Genomic DNA, 12,638 nt, shown 5'->3' with positions numbered 1-12,638 from the left:
CAGATTCAAACATTTAAGAGTCGAAACTTGTGAAAACAAAACAAAAATAACAAATCGAGTGAACACAAAAGCATTTTTGACATTCTGAATAGGATTTGCTGTTCACAATTCTCACCCTGTGCCTTCCATGCAATAATGAGCACATTATGATCCAAACTGGTCGGGAGTGAGAGGCTACTTTGTGAGTAATTCCATTGAGTGGGAGGGTCACACAGGCCAGTGTTGTATATATCGCAGTAAAAATCATGTTTCCTTCATCCAAGTCAACAGCACGGATGTTTTTGCTCCACTGCGCTGTTTTCAAATCACAGTCATCCGTCACTCCCCTTGGGACTGCAGACAAGGTAAAAAAAAACTTGTGCATTTACTGAATCAAAATGTGCTTTCATGTCTGAATTTTATTGTAGGACAATAACATTTATCTCTAACGATGCATCTGATGTTTCTTTAAGTGCATAGGGCAGCTATAAATGCACAATGCAGCCATAAACAACACATTAACAAACATTAACTGAGCGTCACTGTGATCAGGATTAAAACACTTGTCATAAAGGTGCACATCACGTGCATAGTAGCTGTTATTTAGATAAGCTTTACCCCATTGTACTTCTGGAAATGATATCTCAGCCAGGAAGGTCTGCAGATAGGAAGCCTGAGCTTCAAGTTTGGTCAAAGGTACTCTGACTGTCCACACAGGCTGCGTTTCCCACTCGCCTCCTGCCTGCTGAAGTAGATGCCAGGAGGGATTAGGTGAGCTGAAATCCCCTGATGGGAGATGAGAAGGCGAAAGCTACCTCTCAAAGAGTAAGTGTGCAGCCTGCTGCATGCATAAGCCATGAAAGCTGCTTTGTCCTCCACTGTTTCATTAACTCACAGGGCCATTAGTGTGGCAGGCTCCCACCTTCAGGTAGAGATGGGGACAGGGCTTCTTGCGGGCAAACTCTAACAAAGCTGCACTGATGAGTTCATAGTCTTGTTTACAACACGTAAATGTAAACACGCAGTATAGTTTTGTATTATGATTTTTATATGATCTAATAACAAAGAATTCTACACAGTTTCACTTTATAACAAATAACCTGGGCCCTGGAAATACAGTAGCATAGGTTTAAAAAATGTTATGTTTCTACAATTGCCACATTCAGACATTTTTTTTGATGGTTCCATGTAACCCAGGGAAACACTCCAAAGTCATAGAAGAATGTGTAACTTAAAGACTCGGATTAACTTGGAGGCATAATCATGCAAAGATTATCAAACCAGCAGCAGCTTTCACTTACATTAAAATCATGAGTTACTCACATGAGTTCAACCTTTTTGTAACAGTTTTATCCCAGCACAGTGTGTGATCAGAGGTAAAGCCCTATGTCTTTATTTTTCTGTGTGTTTTTAATTTCACTTTTTCCTCCGGTTTTAGTTGATTGATCCCAAGTAGCCCCAAGAGGTGGGATGCTACTGCTCTGGTGAGGTGAGAACACATACAATACATATATTTTTTCAATACAGAAATAATTACAGCTAGTCCTATACAACAAATTTCCAGAAGTCATCTGATATGTTCACGGAAGTAATTGTGTAAGTTACTGAAGGTTGAGTAAAGTGCAGTCTCTGGGCGTTGTGTTGTGCGTAGTAGGCGGTAATGAAAAATCCCGGCATCAGCACTATCCTATCAGGGGGGTGATAAAGAAGGGCATGTATAAAAGAATAATGTGATTTAAGGGAATGACACATCCTATTAATTGTCTCTTCTAAGGACACCTGTGGAGCAGGGAGCACAAATAAAGTGAGTGAATGCCTTATTCAAATGTATTATATGTATTATGTAATATTAGTGAAGCAGGACATTTTATAATATTTAAAATAATAATTCTATCATATAACTCATGCTAAGCTTTTACTAAAACTTTATCCAAAAGTCTGTGGTTTACGGATCTTTTTTGATTTTAATTCTTTCCAAATAAAAGCTCAGTTTGAATTTTGTCTGGATGTAACATAAATACAGTAATAGATGCATATTTGAGTTTGACTTCTTTTTGAATATCATGTATTTTGAAGAGGAAATGTTCAACCATGGGGCTGACCTGACAATTATTCACTGACATGTTCACTGATCCGCCCGTTCTACTCCACTCCTCTCAACCCCCCTCACTCTTCCTTCCATTTACTCCCTCTTTCTCAACAACAGCATCATACTGCACTCCACCTGTCTCTTCCTACATAATTCTCTCATCTTTCCCTTCTGATCTAAATCCTCTAGAATCATGGGCTGGGGTTCATTTAAGTCCTTTCTGGGGGTTCTGGCTCGGAGGAAGCCCCTGGAGCCCGAGGGGGAGCAGTCCACGTTTAACCGATGCTTGACCACTCTGGACTTGGTGGCCCTCGGCGTGGGCAGTACCCTGGGGGCCGGGGTCTACGTCCTGTCTGGAGAGGTGGCCAGAGAAACTGCAGGACCCAGCATCATCATCTCTTTCTTCATCGCTGCCTTGGCCTCTATATTTGCCGGACTGTGCTACGCAGAGTTTGGCTCCCGGGTTCCCAAAACAGGCTCAGCATACCTTTACAGCTATGTGACTGTTGGGGAGCTGCTGGCTTTTATCACTGGCTGGAATCTGTTACTCTCCTACGTCATAGGCAAGTCCAATTCACAAGATTTCTTTGTCAATAATAATATTAATAGATACTAAAGTCTACTATTCAATGTCTTAGTTTATGACTACTAGTCTTGTCCAAATAACAATTGTGTTGAATCAAATGTAATTTTACTTTTGCCTTTATGTGCCAAATATGAACAGGAGAATATAATTTTACATTAGGCTACTTTTCGTCTTAATCTTAATATTGAACTAAAATCTGTGATATCCATCCTCTAAAAAATATATACTGTATATATATTTTCCACTTATGTAACATGTTTGGTTCACTGGGAACAATCAAACCCATAAATGATCAACCATCAACACCACACTCTCTGTGACCTTTCACCAGCTCTTGAGGCAGATTCATAATGACTCTTTTAACAGTAAAAGCTCAAGTTCGCAAATTCACTTGGCGCTTTGGTTCACTCAAAATCCAATTTTCCATTTTACACAACTCATTTAAATCATTGCTTGTACAGTATGATAATAACCTCATAAACTCATTTTAAATAACTGAGTCATAAGTGTGAAAGGCACATGGGTAGATACAGCAGCTCCAGTATTTTCTGTTTATTACTACAGTGAAGTGGTGACTCAGACTGATTGGTTTATTGCAGCTTACTCTAACCATTTCCTCAGGCACATCCAGTGTGGCAATAGCATGGAGTGGCACATTTGATGAACTCATAGGGGGCGTCATCTCTAAATTCTTTTTGGAAAACACAGCCATTGGCGTACCTGGTCTGGCACCTTACCCAGATATCTTTGCTGCAGGTCTCATCTTGCTACTGTCAGGTAAATGAGGACACATGGCATCATCATGTTGGCAACAGTAAACACATACAAAATGTATTCACTTTATTCATTCTTCCCCATGTGAAGGTCTGCTGTCCTTTGGAGTGAAGGAATCCACGACAATCAACAAGATCTTCACAGCAATCAACATCCTGGTGCTGCTGTTTGTGACCATCTCCGGGTTCATCAAAGGAGACATCTCTAATTGGAGCATCAGCGAAGAGACTTTGCTAAATGCCACAGCAGATTCCATGTAATGTCAGAGAGCAATATAACACTGTCTGTGTTTGGGAGCATGCAGGATCCTTGACCTCCAGGTTATCTCACTGTGAATAATCACAAGGTAACACTGTTTCCCTCTGTGCAGGAACCTGACCTCTACTGCCAATATAACCAGTCAGTTTGGACAGGGTGGATTTTTCCCTTATGGCTTCACTGGAACCCTGGCTGGAGCTGCAACATGCTTCTACGCTTTTGTTGGATTCGACTGCATCGCTACAACAGGTGAGAGTAAAACTTCTCTTTTTATTATTGTCAAGGTGCTTCTGTATAATTAGTAGAGTTCAAAAAAATATTGCGTCTGTTGTTTAATTAAATCAAAATATTTGCAGTGTAGCTACATATCAGTTTTTGACTGAACTATAAGTATTTAAAATACTTATAATATAATAAAAAATATATATATCAACAGGTAATTGTAGAAAATATTACAATGAAACACTTATGGAATATTCTATAATGTAAAAATCTATATTGACTTCAAAATAAACAATTGTCAGCAAATGTCCACTTAGTGGAAGATTTCACCCACATGTTGTGGCTTTCATTATCAAAGACAGAGTTGTGGAGTTGTCATGGTGAGGCTCATTTATTATCACATGACCTTGGAATGAATAACAGGTGATGGTAAATGGCGTAGAGATATCATATCATGTACAACCACATCTGCATGATGAAGCCCATGCGATGTGGTTGAAAGCTCCAGAGATTCAGTACCATGTGCCAAATGATAAACCTACACAGACATCTGTGTATTTTTTATCATGACTCTGTCACCAGTTAGTGATATTATTCTCCTTGTATGGTGTCATCAATAATGATAATAATGATCAATTCATATGAGCTTCAGAACAACTTCAGACACATTTGTGCAGCAAAACATCTGCAACATCAAACACTTCACTGTGCCTGTACCTGTCTCCACAGGTGAGGAGGTGAAAAACCCTCAGAAGTCTGTACCTGTGGGCATCGTGGCGTCGCTGCTCATCTGTTTCCTGGCCTACTTTGCTGTGTCTGCTGCTCTCACCCTCATGATGCCCTACTACTTGCTCAGTGAGAAAAGCCCTCTGCCAGTGGCCTTTCAATACGTCGGCTGGGGTCCTGCCAGATATGCTGTGGCTGTGGGATCACTCTGTGCCCTGTCCACCAGGTATGGAATTGCCACTGACATTGATACATCGCCAAACAGGGACTCACAGTCCCAAATACATTGCACGTTGTATCAGAAACATTAAATAAGCAAAAAAGTGTAAAAGAGTAAAAAGAGCTGTCACACATCTTCAGTGGCTCCATCTGGCTCAGCAAACAATGGAAACTCAGAAAATCAATTTCACACAAACTTGGAAAGGATTCAAAGCTCCTACAGGGTTGCAAAGTCACCTGTTGACTTGACTGCTAACTCAGCACAGTTTAAGGAGATTAAGATTAGCTTTGTTTCCTGCAAATAGCTGAGTCTGACGGAATAAAAGAACATTTTAGTGAGTTCAGTGAAATCTAATCGCTGTTCATCATTAAGTTGAGAGACACATAAACATGTGTCCCTGCAAAACTAAATCTGATGTGGTACAGCTTTCTCAGACTGATAATGACTATCAGTGTAACTGCTGGAAGTTTTGTTTTGCTTGTTTGCCAAACAAGATGAAACAAGATGATACACTGTACAAGACATTCATTCGTTTTTTTGTTTTTCTCTCTCTAGCCTGCTGGGTTCCATGTTCCCAATGCCCAGGGTGTTGTTCGCCATGGCAAGAGACGGCTTGCTTTTCAGACCCCTGGCCAAAGTCACCACCAAAGGCAGCCCTGCAATAGCTACAATTTCATCTGGAGTCGTGGCAGGTACAGATGTTCCAGCTGCTCATGAGGCCCTGGGTGCATGTGCTGGGGTTTATTAATGTGATTTTACTCTGTTTTCTTTATTTCTTCTCCTTTAGCCATCATGGCTCTGTTGTTTGACCTGGAAGCCTTGGTGGAAATGATGTCCATCGGCACTCTGTTTGCTTACACACTTGTGGCCATATGCATTCTAATACTGAGGTAGATTTATTTCCTTATTCTCTTTATTCTTCAGCAGTCTAAATGTTGAGCAAAACATGTTACATATTCTTTGTTCTTTCAATCAAGGTACCAGCCAGATCAATCACAAGAAACAGATCTGAAGATCATAGAATCAACCTCCAAATTTAGCTTCCTGAGGCCTCCGTCATCACCCACCTCATCCTCTTCTCGAACAGTCACAACCATGACTGTACTCTCTGGTACGTCAGACATTATGGTTGCACTTCTAGCACCTGTCTTTTAAGCACCCTAAAACATATTCTTGAAACGTCCATGATGAAAGCTTTTCCTTTTCTCGGCCACACATCTCTCATTCGTCTCTTTTTTTTTGCAGTTGCATGTGTGGCTGGACTGTGCATCACCTTGACTCAAGCCATAGATGCTCTGTCCCGTATGGAGGCATGGAGTCTGGTGCTTGTCATCATCTTGGCCTGCATCCTGTTGACCCTCCTATTCCTCATCTGGAGGCATCCACAAAACCCCACCAAGGCCACTTTTATGGTGGGGATTTCAAACGGGTCAATATTTGGCTTAATTTCCAATGACCATGAATCAGAAAAATGTTTCATGTCTCCTTTTATTTCTTATTTCATAGGTGCCTTTCCTCCCTGCTCTTCCTTTATTGAGCACACTCATCAATGTCTACCTGATGGTGCAGTTAGGCGCAGACACTTGGTTGAGATATGGTATCTGGATGTTAATAGGTAAGAATATAATTCTTCTTGAAAGGTTTAGGGAGATTTTATTGAGTTAGTTACTGAACTGTAATGATCCCCCACTTCTGTCTGCAGGCTTACTCATCTACTTTGCCTATGGGATCTGGTTCAGTAATCAGAGGAATCATGGCAGAACCAACCAGATGAGTGTTGAAACCATCAGCAGCAAAGTAGATGAATCAAAAACCGACGTCATGAATGAAGAGAAGTTCTGAGCTCGTTTTGAGCTTGAGAGAGACACTGATTCAGATGTTACACTGAGTAACTGCTCCAAGTGCGTAACTACTGTTTTACATGCACCCGTGTTGATCTGTTTCTGAAGTGTTCAGTCTCAGTGTGAGTGTCAGAGTGACGGGTGCATGCACAGTGAAGACAAATGGACAAATGGGCAAATGGGCCAGTCTGTTTCACGTCAACATTTATGTTATGCTGATGGAGTTTGTAATTTATATAAAAAAATGTCTTTGCCATCATTGAATTGCTACCGGATATATTTTGTTCCAGATGTTCGAGACATAAAAAAACAGGGAGGGGCTGTGTTTCGTAAAGACGTGTATAGGAAACATTACAAACCTGTGAGCATGCTTCTAACAATTTTAACTTCACTTTTCTGTTCCATATTACCATTGATGATCACAATGTCATGTCAGAGCCATGTCTTGGGACAAACAATTTACTGTATATAATAACAATTTTATGACATCTAATGAACAGTTTTACACTTTTTATATTAATTGTGAAATATGAAAATGTATTTCAATTTTATACAATTTTAATGATGATATATTGAAAATTGTCTTTATTTTTTGTTAGCCTGAAGAATATGTACAATGTAGATATAGAAAACTTTTTGTGAAATCTCATATTTATGTACTCTTTTTTTTTTTTTTTTTAAGATTTGCATAATAATTGTGAAACTGTTATATGTTTTCTAATGATATGTTGTAAATGTATTCTTCAATTAAAAATAAATAATCCTGTATTCAAGACAACTACAACCGAGAATCCATTTTCTATGGAAAAAAAAGTCCACTTCCGCTCGTAATCTTGGATAAAAAGCCAGAGAAGGCTCACTGCCCACAGTTCAATGGGAACAAAAGGGCCTTTCACAGCAGCTTACCTGTGTCATGTTCAAAATCGTGGCATAGCCAGTCACTCTAAAGGAAAGATGACGTTGTTCTCATTGGCTACACACATGTAAATTTTTTATTTCTTTTCATATTTAGAAAAATCACATATGAGCGCTTTACAGTTTACACGTGTAGCATTTGATGCATGAAACAAACATCTTGGTGTCTCAACAACACAATATGTGTTGTATAGTTTTTTGTGTTGGTAATCGATGTACACCACAGCTGAAGAAACCTGTGTTTGGCTTTACCTGCAGAAAGACAATTAGTGTGCATGGTTGACTTGGTTTATTGGCCACCAAATGCTTTTAATAACCCTCGCGCTTCCCCCGCCTGGGCTGTGTGGTGTGTTTTGGTGGAGCAGACTCATGCTGCTAAGCAAACAGGCTGTGTGATTCCACATGGAGGGGCCTCTGCCTCTGGACCCTCATTGGTCCGGACAGGCTTGAAAGCCTCCATTGAGCCAGTCAGGAGGAATTTGAGGTACTAATGCCACTCTCAGGAGGAGGAATTTTGTGTGATTCTGGTAAACAGCTGACCGCTCACTTTGCGAGCTCGACCCTCCTCCTCCTCCTCTTCTTCTTTCTCTCTCTTCTCTTTCCTTCCCTCCTTTTGGTTTCTCCAGTGCATTCTCTCTCTCTCCTTGTTGAACTGCGCGAACTAACAGTCCACACATCACTCTGATAATTCACAGATCAATCATGCCTTTGGTGAGGTTGTTTGGGTGGAAGGGGAAACTGGTGCTGAGCACTCTCCTTATTTCTGCCTTAATCTTCGAGTCAGGTAAGTGACTTTATTTCAGTAGCAGAGCAGCTCTGTGAACATGTGAAGTACCAGGGAGGGAGGTTTCTGTTGACTTACTGCATGATATAACTCACTCCACACAATAGCATCTGATAAAGAAAGAAAGAAGATGCTAAACACAGCAATCTTACCCTGTTCTTTTTTTTTAACTTCTTATGTTTGAAGTTCTTTTTGAACATCTGATGCAACATTTGCTTGTACATTGTGTAGCTTATTGTCAAAAAGATGCACAAGAACAGAGGCCTGCTCCAGAGAGGAAGCCCAGACCGAGCAAACCTAAACCTGGAAAATCAACAACTAAAGGGCCCAGAGCTGCAACGACCAAGGTCAAAGCTACACCTGCAGCTCAGACGCAGACCTTACTCACACAGGTACAACAAAACCATTGACATGATAAAGGAAGATTTGTCTAACACAGAAAAAGAAGTGTGGCTTTAACGTATGACTGCATGGTTTTGTATTTGAAGGTGCTGAACAAAGGGAAATTTAAGAAGGTGGGAGAATCTATTAGCGTGCGGGCAGGAGATACTCTGGAGCTGAGGTGCAGGGGCAAACCTGTGCAGTGGAGTGTCCCCCCATACCTGGAGGAGGAGGATGATGGGAGGCTCAGGTAAGCTCCCTGGTGGATAACATTTATTTTTGCATGATTATACATGTTATAAATCAAGTGAAAGAATGGTAAAAAATCTGTTGGAGAAGTGTATGTCTTCCTGCTCTGGCTCTGCAGCACTGTCCAAAATGAGCGATATGGTGCCCTGATATTAGTCAACACGACTGGTGCAGACACAGGGGAGTACACCTGTTACCCAATGTACTGCGAAGACACAGACTGCAGAAAGGAATATGACAAAGCTGTCAAGGTCTTCGTCTTCTTTCCCGGTACAATGAATACACTTTATTGATGCTTACACGTGCACTTTTACGAACTGGAGGCCTCTGTTTTATTTCCCCACAAGCTTGATAGGAAGCCTAATAATATCCATACGATATCTTATCATCAATCTGCCATATCTTCTTGCTGTACCAAACAGACCCACAAGAACTATTTGTTCCATCATCTGACTACTACGAGGTGATACAGTTGAGAACCAACTGGCCGACACTCCTCCCCTGCCAGGTGACTTCGCCCAATGCCAAAATAACTCTGCACCGTGAGTATCCACCGGTGGAGGTGGCCGTGGATGGGACGGAGATCTCCTTTAATGTCATGAAGGGCTTCACCATCCACCGACCCCGACCTTATCACGCTGGAGCGCTGTACTGTGTGGCCAGTCTGGGCAACCTGAGGCAGAGCTCCACCAAGTACATGCTCATCTATGTCAACTGTGAGTCATCTCTTTACACTGTTCCACCGCTTTTATTTGTCGCCTTTATCTGCTTGTTCCTGTTCAGAAACAAGAAGGTGTGTAGCGCCACACACACGCACACACACATGCACACACACACACACACACACACACACACACACACACACACACACACACACACACACACACACACACACACACACACACACACACACACACACACACACACACACACACACACACACACACACACACCTTTGATCGGCACTTCAAACCCTTCCTGGTAGCAGATTCACACATCCATTAGCTGCTTATAGGTATGGTCACAGGTCTGACATAGATTACAACTCCAAAAACTTTTAGGTTACACATTTGATTACAAAAAACTGTCACTTTCGGGGCATTATATCACCTCATCTTTGACCCTTTAATGTCAGTCTTAGTTCCACCTCATTCAGTGCTTACACTGAAACTTCATTGTGAATGCTAATTCAGCTTATTTATGAGTTGTTGGTTTTTTTAATGGCCACTGTGAGCATCATGTCAGCATTTCAATTTGTTTTAATTGCAAAATTTCAGCAGAAAAAGGACCAACAGAATAATCAAGCCCAAAACTCCTTGTTAATTATAGCATTGGAAGTAAATTGTATTATGTCACTGTTATCAAGTATCATTTCCCACATTTGCCCATCAATTATTATTAATGTTGAGCATTGTAGAACAACAATAACCTGTTGTTGATGTGACTTAACTCACTGATGCTCCACATTTGCTGTCAGACCCCATGGCTCCTCCTACCCCGGTGGTCCAGGCCTCATCCTCCTCTGTGGCTGTCGGAGAGAACCTGCGCGTCAGCTGCACCGTGGCGGGAGAACAGGATGTAGTTGTGGAATTCACCTGGGAATATCCAGGACAACAGGTCAGACCCTAATGCACAATGGTTAACAGTGTACTTTATTATTATTATTGGTTTATTTAGGGGACATTGTGCAATGACATTAATCATTTACAGAAAATGAAGAGATGGTTGCACCAGATTTAGCACACAGCTAATTTCCATCTGCAGTCCCAACATAACAAACACACAGGAAATGCAGACCACAAACTACTATACAAGAGTGATACACAAATAGACAGTAGACAGCACATAGACAATACAAAACAACAGTTTCCACATCTAAAAAGAGCAGGTCAAGTGCAACGCACCTGAGAAAGGTGTACCCTATCCTATATAATCAATGGAAAGAAACATTTTACATTTAACATTTTAAATTTCCACAATTCATATTCCATAAGATTTTAAGATAATTACATGGATTGAGTGCATTGAGAAGTACTAAAATACATTTTTTAAGAGACTAACTGAGTAACAAGTGCCCTGCTTTTAAACACTGGCAACTTTGGTTCTCCAGTAGCCACTGTTTTAAATAATGAGAGTTATTTAAATAGTTTGTTCTGCTTTTCAGGGTTTCAGGCAGCTTGTTCCATTCTTTGATGGCTGTCCATGAAAAGGCAGATTGTGCAAAGGAGGAGTGTCGCATGGGTTTAATTAATCATTTTGATAATGTTGATATATGGATCAATCATTAATGCTTCAGAGCAGTAATAAGACATATATTAATATATTTCAGGTTGGTTGTGAGACAGGTAAAGTGCAGGTTGAATACATGCACTGTACATCCTGTCATTACAGCTTATGTTGTGCTTTTAGTTAGTTCATTATTAGTTAGGAGACATTGGACTGTAGATCTTGTGGGCCTATATCATGACTAACTGATGTGCACCCTTTCTACTCACGCTGTAGTAAGAGAGTGTTTCTTAATGGAGAACCTGCTGTATCCTGGTTGCAGATTGGAAGGCCTCTGTACACACAGGAGAGCGTGAGTCCAGTGGGTGGAGGAGCAGCCAGACAGCAGTCTCAGTCTGTCCTCCTGGTGGATGAGGTGAGGGATGTGGACCAGGGCACATACACCTGCACTGCCCAGAATCTGCAAGGAGCCAAATCAGTGTCCACCACGGTAAAAGTGGTTCCCAAAGCAAAACCTAGGAAACCATGAGCCACCACAGCTTCAACATGGGAAGAGAGAGTGAAGGGGAGTGTGCTGATGGTGCAGGATTTTCCTTGGCCACATTTTAAAATACATTATATCACCTTTGAAAACCTGCAGTCAACGCAACAAAATGTTTTCCTCTGAAATTATATAAAAAACACTGTGCCATTACAATCATAACAGAGATTTTGTTGTTTAGATGAATGTATGTTGTGCATCAATCTTGTATTAAATATTATATATATATACATTGTTTCCTGTCGTCACATAGTTATTTCTTATTGGGCAAAAATGACAGCTAAAGAATAAAAATATAGTAAAAACAAACAGTCATAATGATGATGATTAGTAAGTAAATGGTTGATGGTTTACAGCACTTTTTTTTTTTTTTTTTTTTTTACATTAATTTATCATGAGTTCTATTTATTGGAGACTAAATTATCATATATTATATAATCACTAGCCTATAAGTTTGTTTGAAATAATGTATCATTTCATTTTTTGATTTAACTACAATTATGTAACATTTTGCTGTGCCAGAAAGAAAGAAAGAAAGAAAGAAAGAAAGAAAGAAAGAAAGAAAGAAAGAAAGAAAGAAAGAAAGAGACAAAAACTATGCTGGCAGACCAGACACATGCTCCTCGTGAATTATTTGTTTACATGTTGCACCTACGTACCCCGCCGCTAGATGGAGCTGCCCCGCTTTCCAAATGTAACCGTGTCGGTCCGGTCACCGGGGGGGGGGGGGGGGGGGGGGCAGGCACATGCACATGCTCCACTGCCCCTCATGCTTCCTCTCACTTTGCCGTTCAAACCTCCGAGAGGGAAAGAGGAGAGTCTCGGGCTGCTGCTCTCCCTCCTCTCC

General features: G+C 40.8%; 2 protein-coding genes across 2 annotated transcripts; both read left to right on the top strand.

The window, feature by feature from the left end:
• Positions 1-2,261: 2,261 nt before the first annotated feature.
• Positions 2,262-6,962, top strand: LOC310992261 (cationic amino acid transporter 2; the record flags this gene model as incomplete). The annotated part of the gene is made up of 11 exons (XM_083980280.1): positions 2,262-2,631; positions 3,276-3,431; positions 3,519-3,684; positions 3,799-3,935; positions 4,638-4,860; positions 5,410-5,546; positions 5,642-5,744; positions 5,832-5,965; positions 6,100-6,266; positions 6,361-6,469; positions 6,557-6,962. 11 exons carry the CDS (start codon positions 2,262-2,264, stop codon positions 6,694-6,696), a joined length of 1,842 nt encoding a protein of 613 aa, XP_083836406.1. The 3' UTR covers positions 6,697-6,962.
• A 1,323-nt stretch (positions 6,963-8,285) lies between these two features.
• LOC310993126 (platelet-derived growth factor receptor-like protein) lies at positions 8,286-11,779 on the top strand (the record flags this gene model as incomplete). The annotated part of the gene is made up of 7 exons (XM_083981431.1): positions 8,286-8,394; positions 8,626-8,786; positions 8,883-9,025; positions 9,143-9,294; positions 9,447-9,740; positions 10,502-10,641; positions 11,573-11,779. The coding sequence occupies exons 1-7, from the start codon at positions 8,313-8,315 to the stop codon at positions 11,777-11,779; spliced, it is 1,179 nt and encodes a 392-aa protein (XP_083837557.1). The 5' UTR covers positions 8,286-8,312.
• Between the last annotated feature and the right edge of the window lie 859 nt (positions 11,780-12,638).

Source organism: Trachurus trachurus (genome assembly GCF_905171665.1).
Source record: "Trachurus trachurus genome assembly, chromosome: 10".
In the NCBI taxonomy this organism is placed as follows: Eukaryota; Metazoa; Chordata; class Actinopteri; order Carangiformes; family Carangidae; genus Trachurus; species Trachurus trachurus.
Note: the sequence above shows the minus strand (reverse complement) of the source record. Positions and strands in the feature narration are given on the sequence as shown.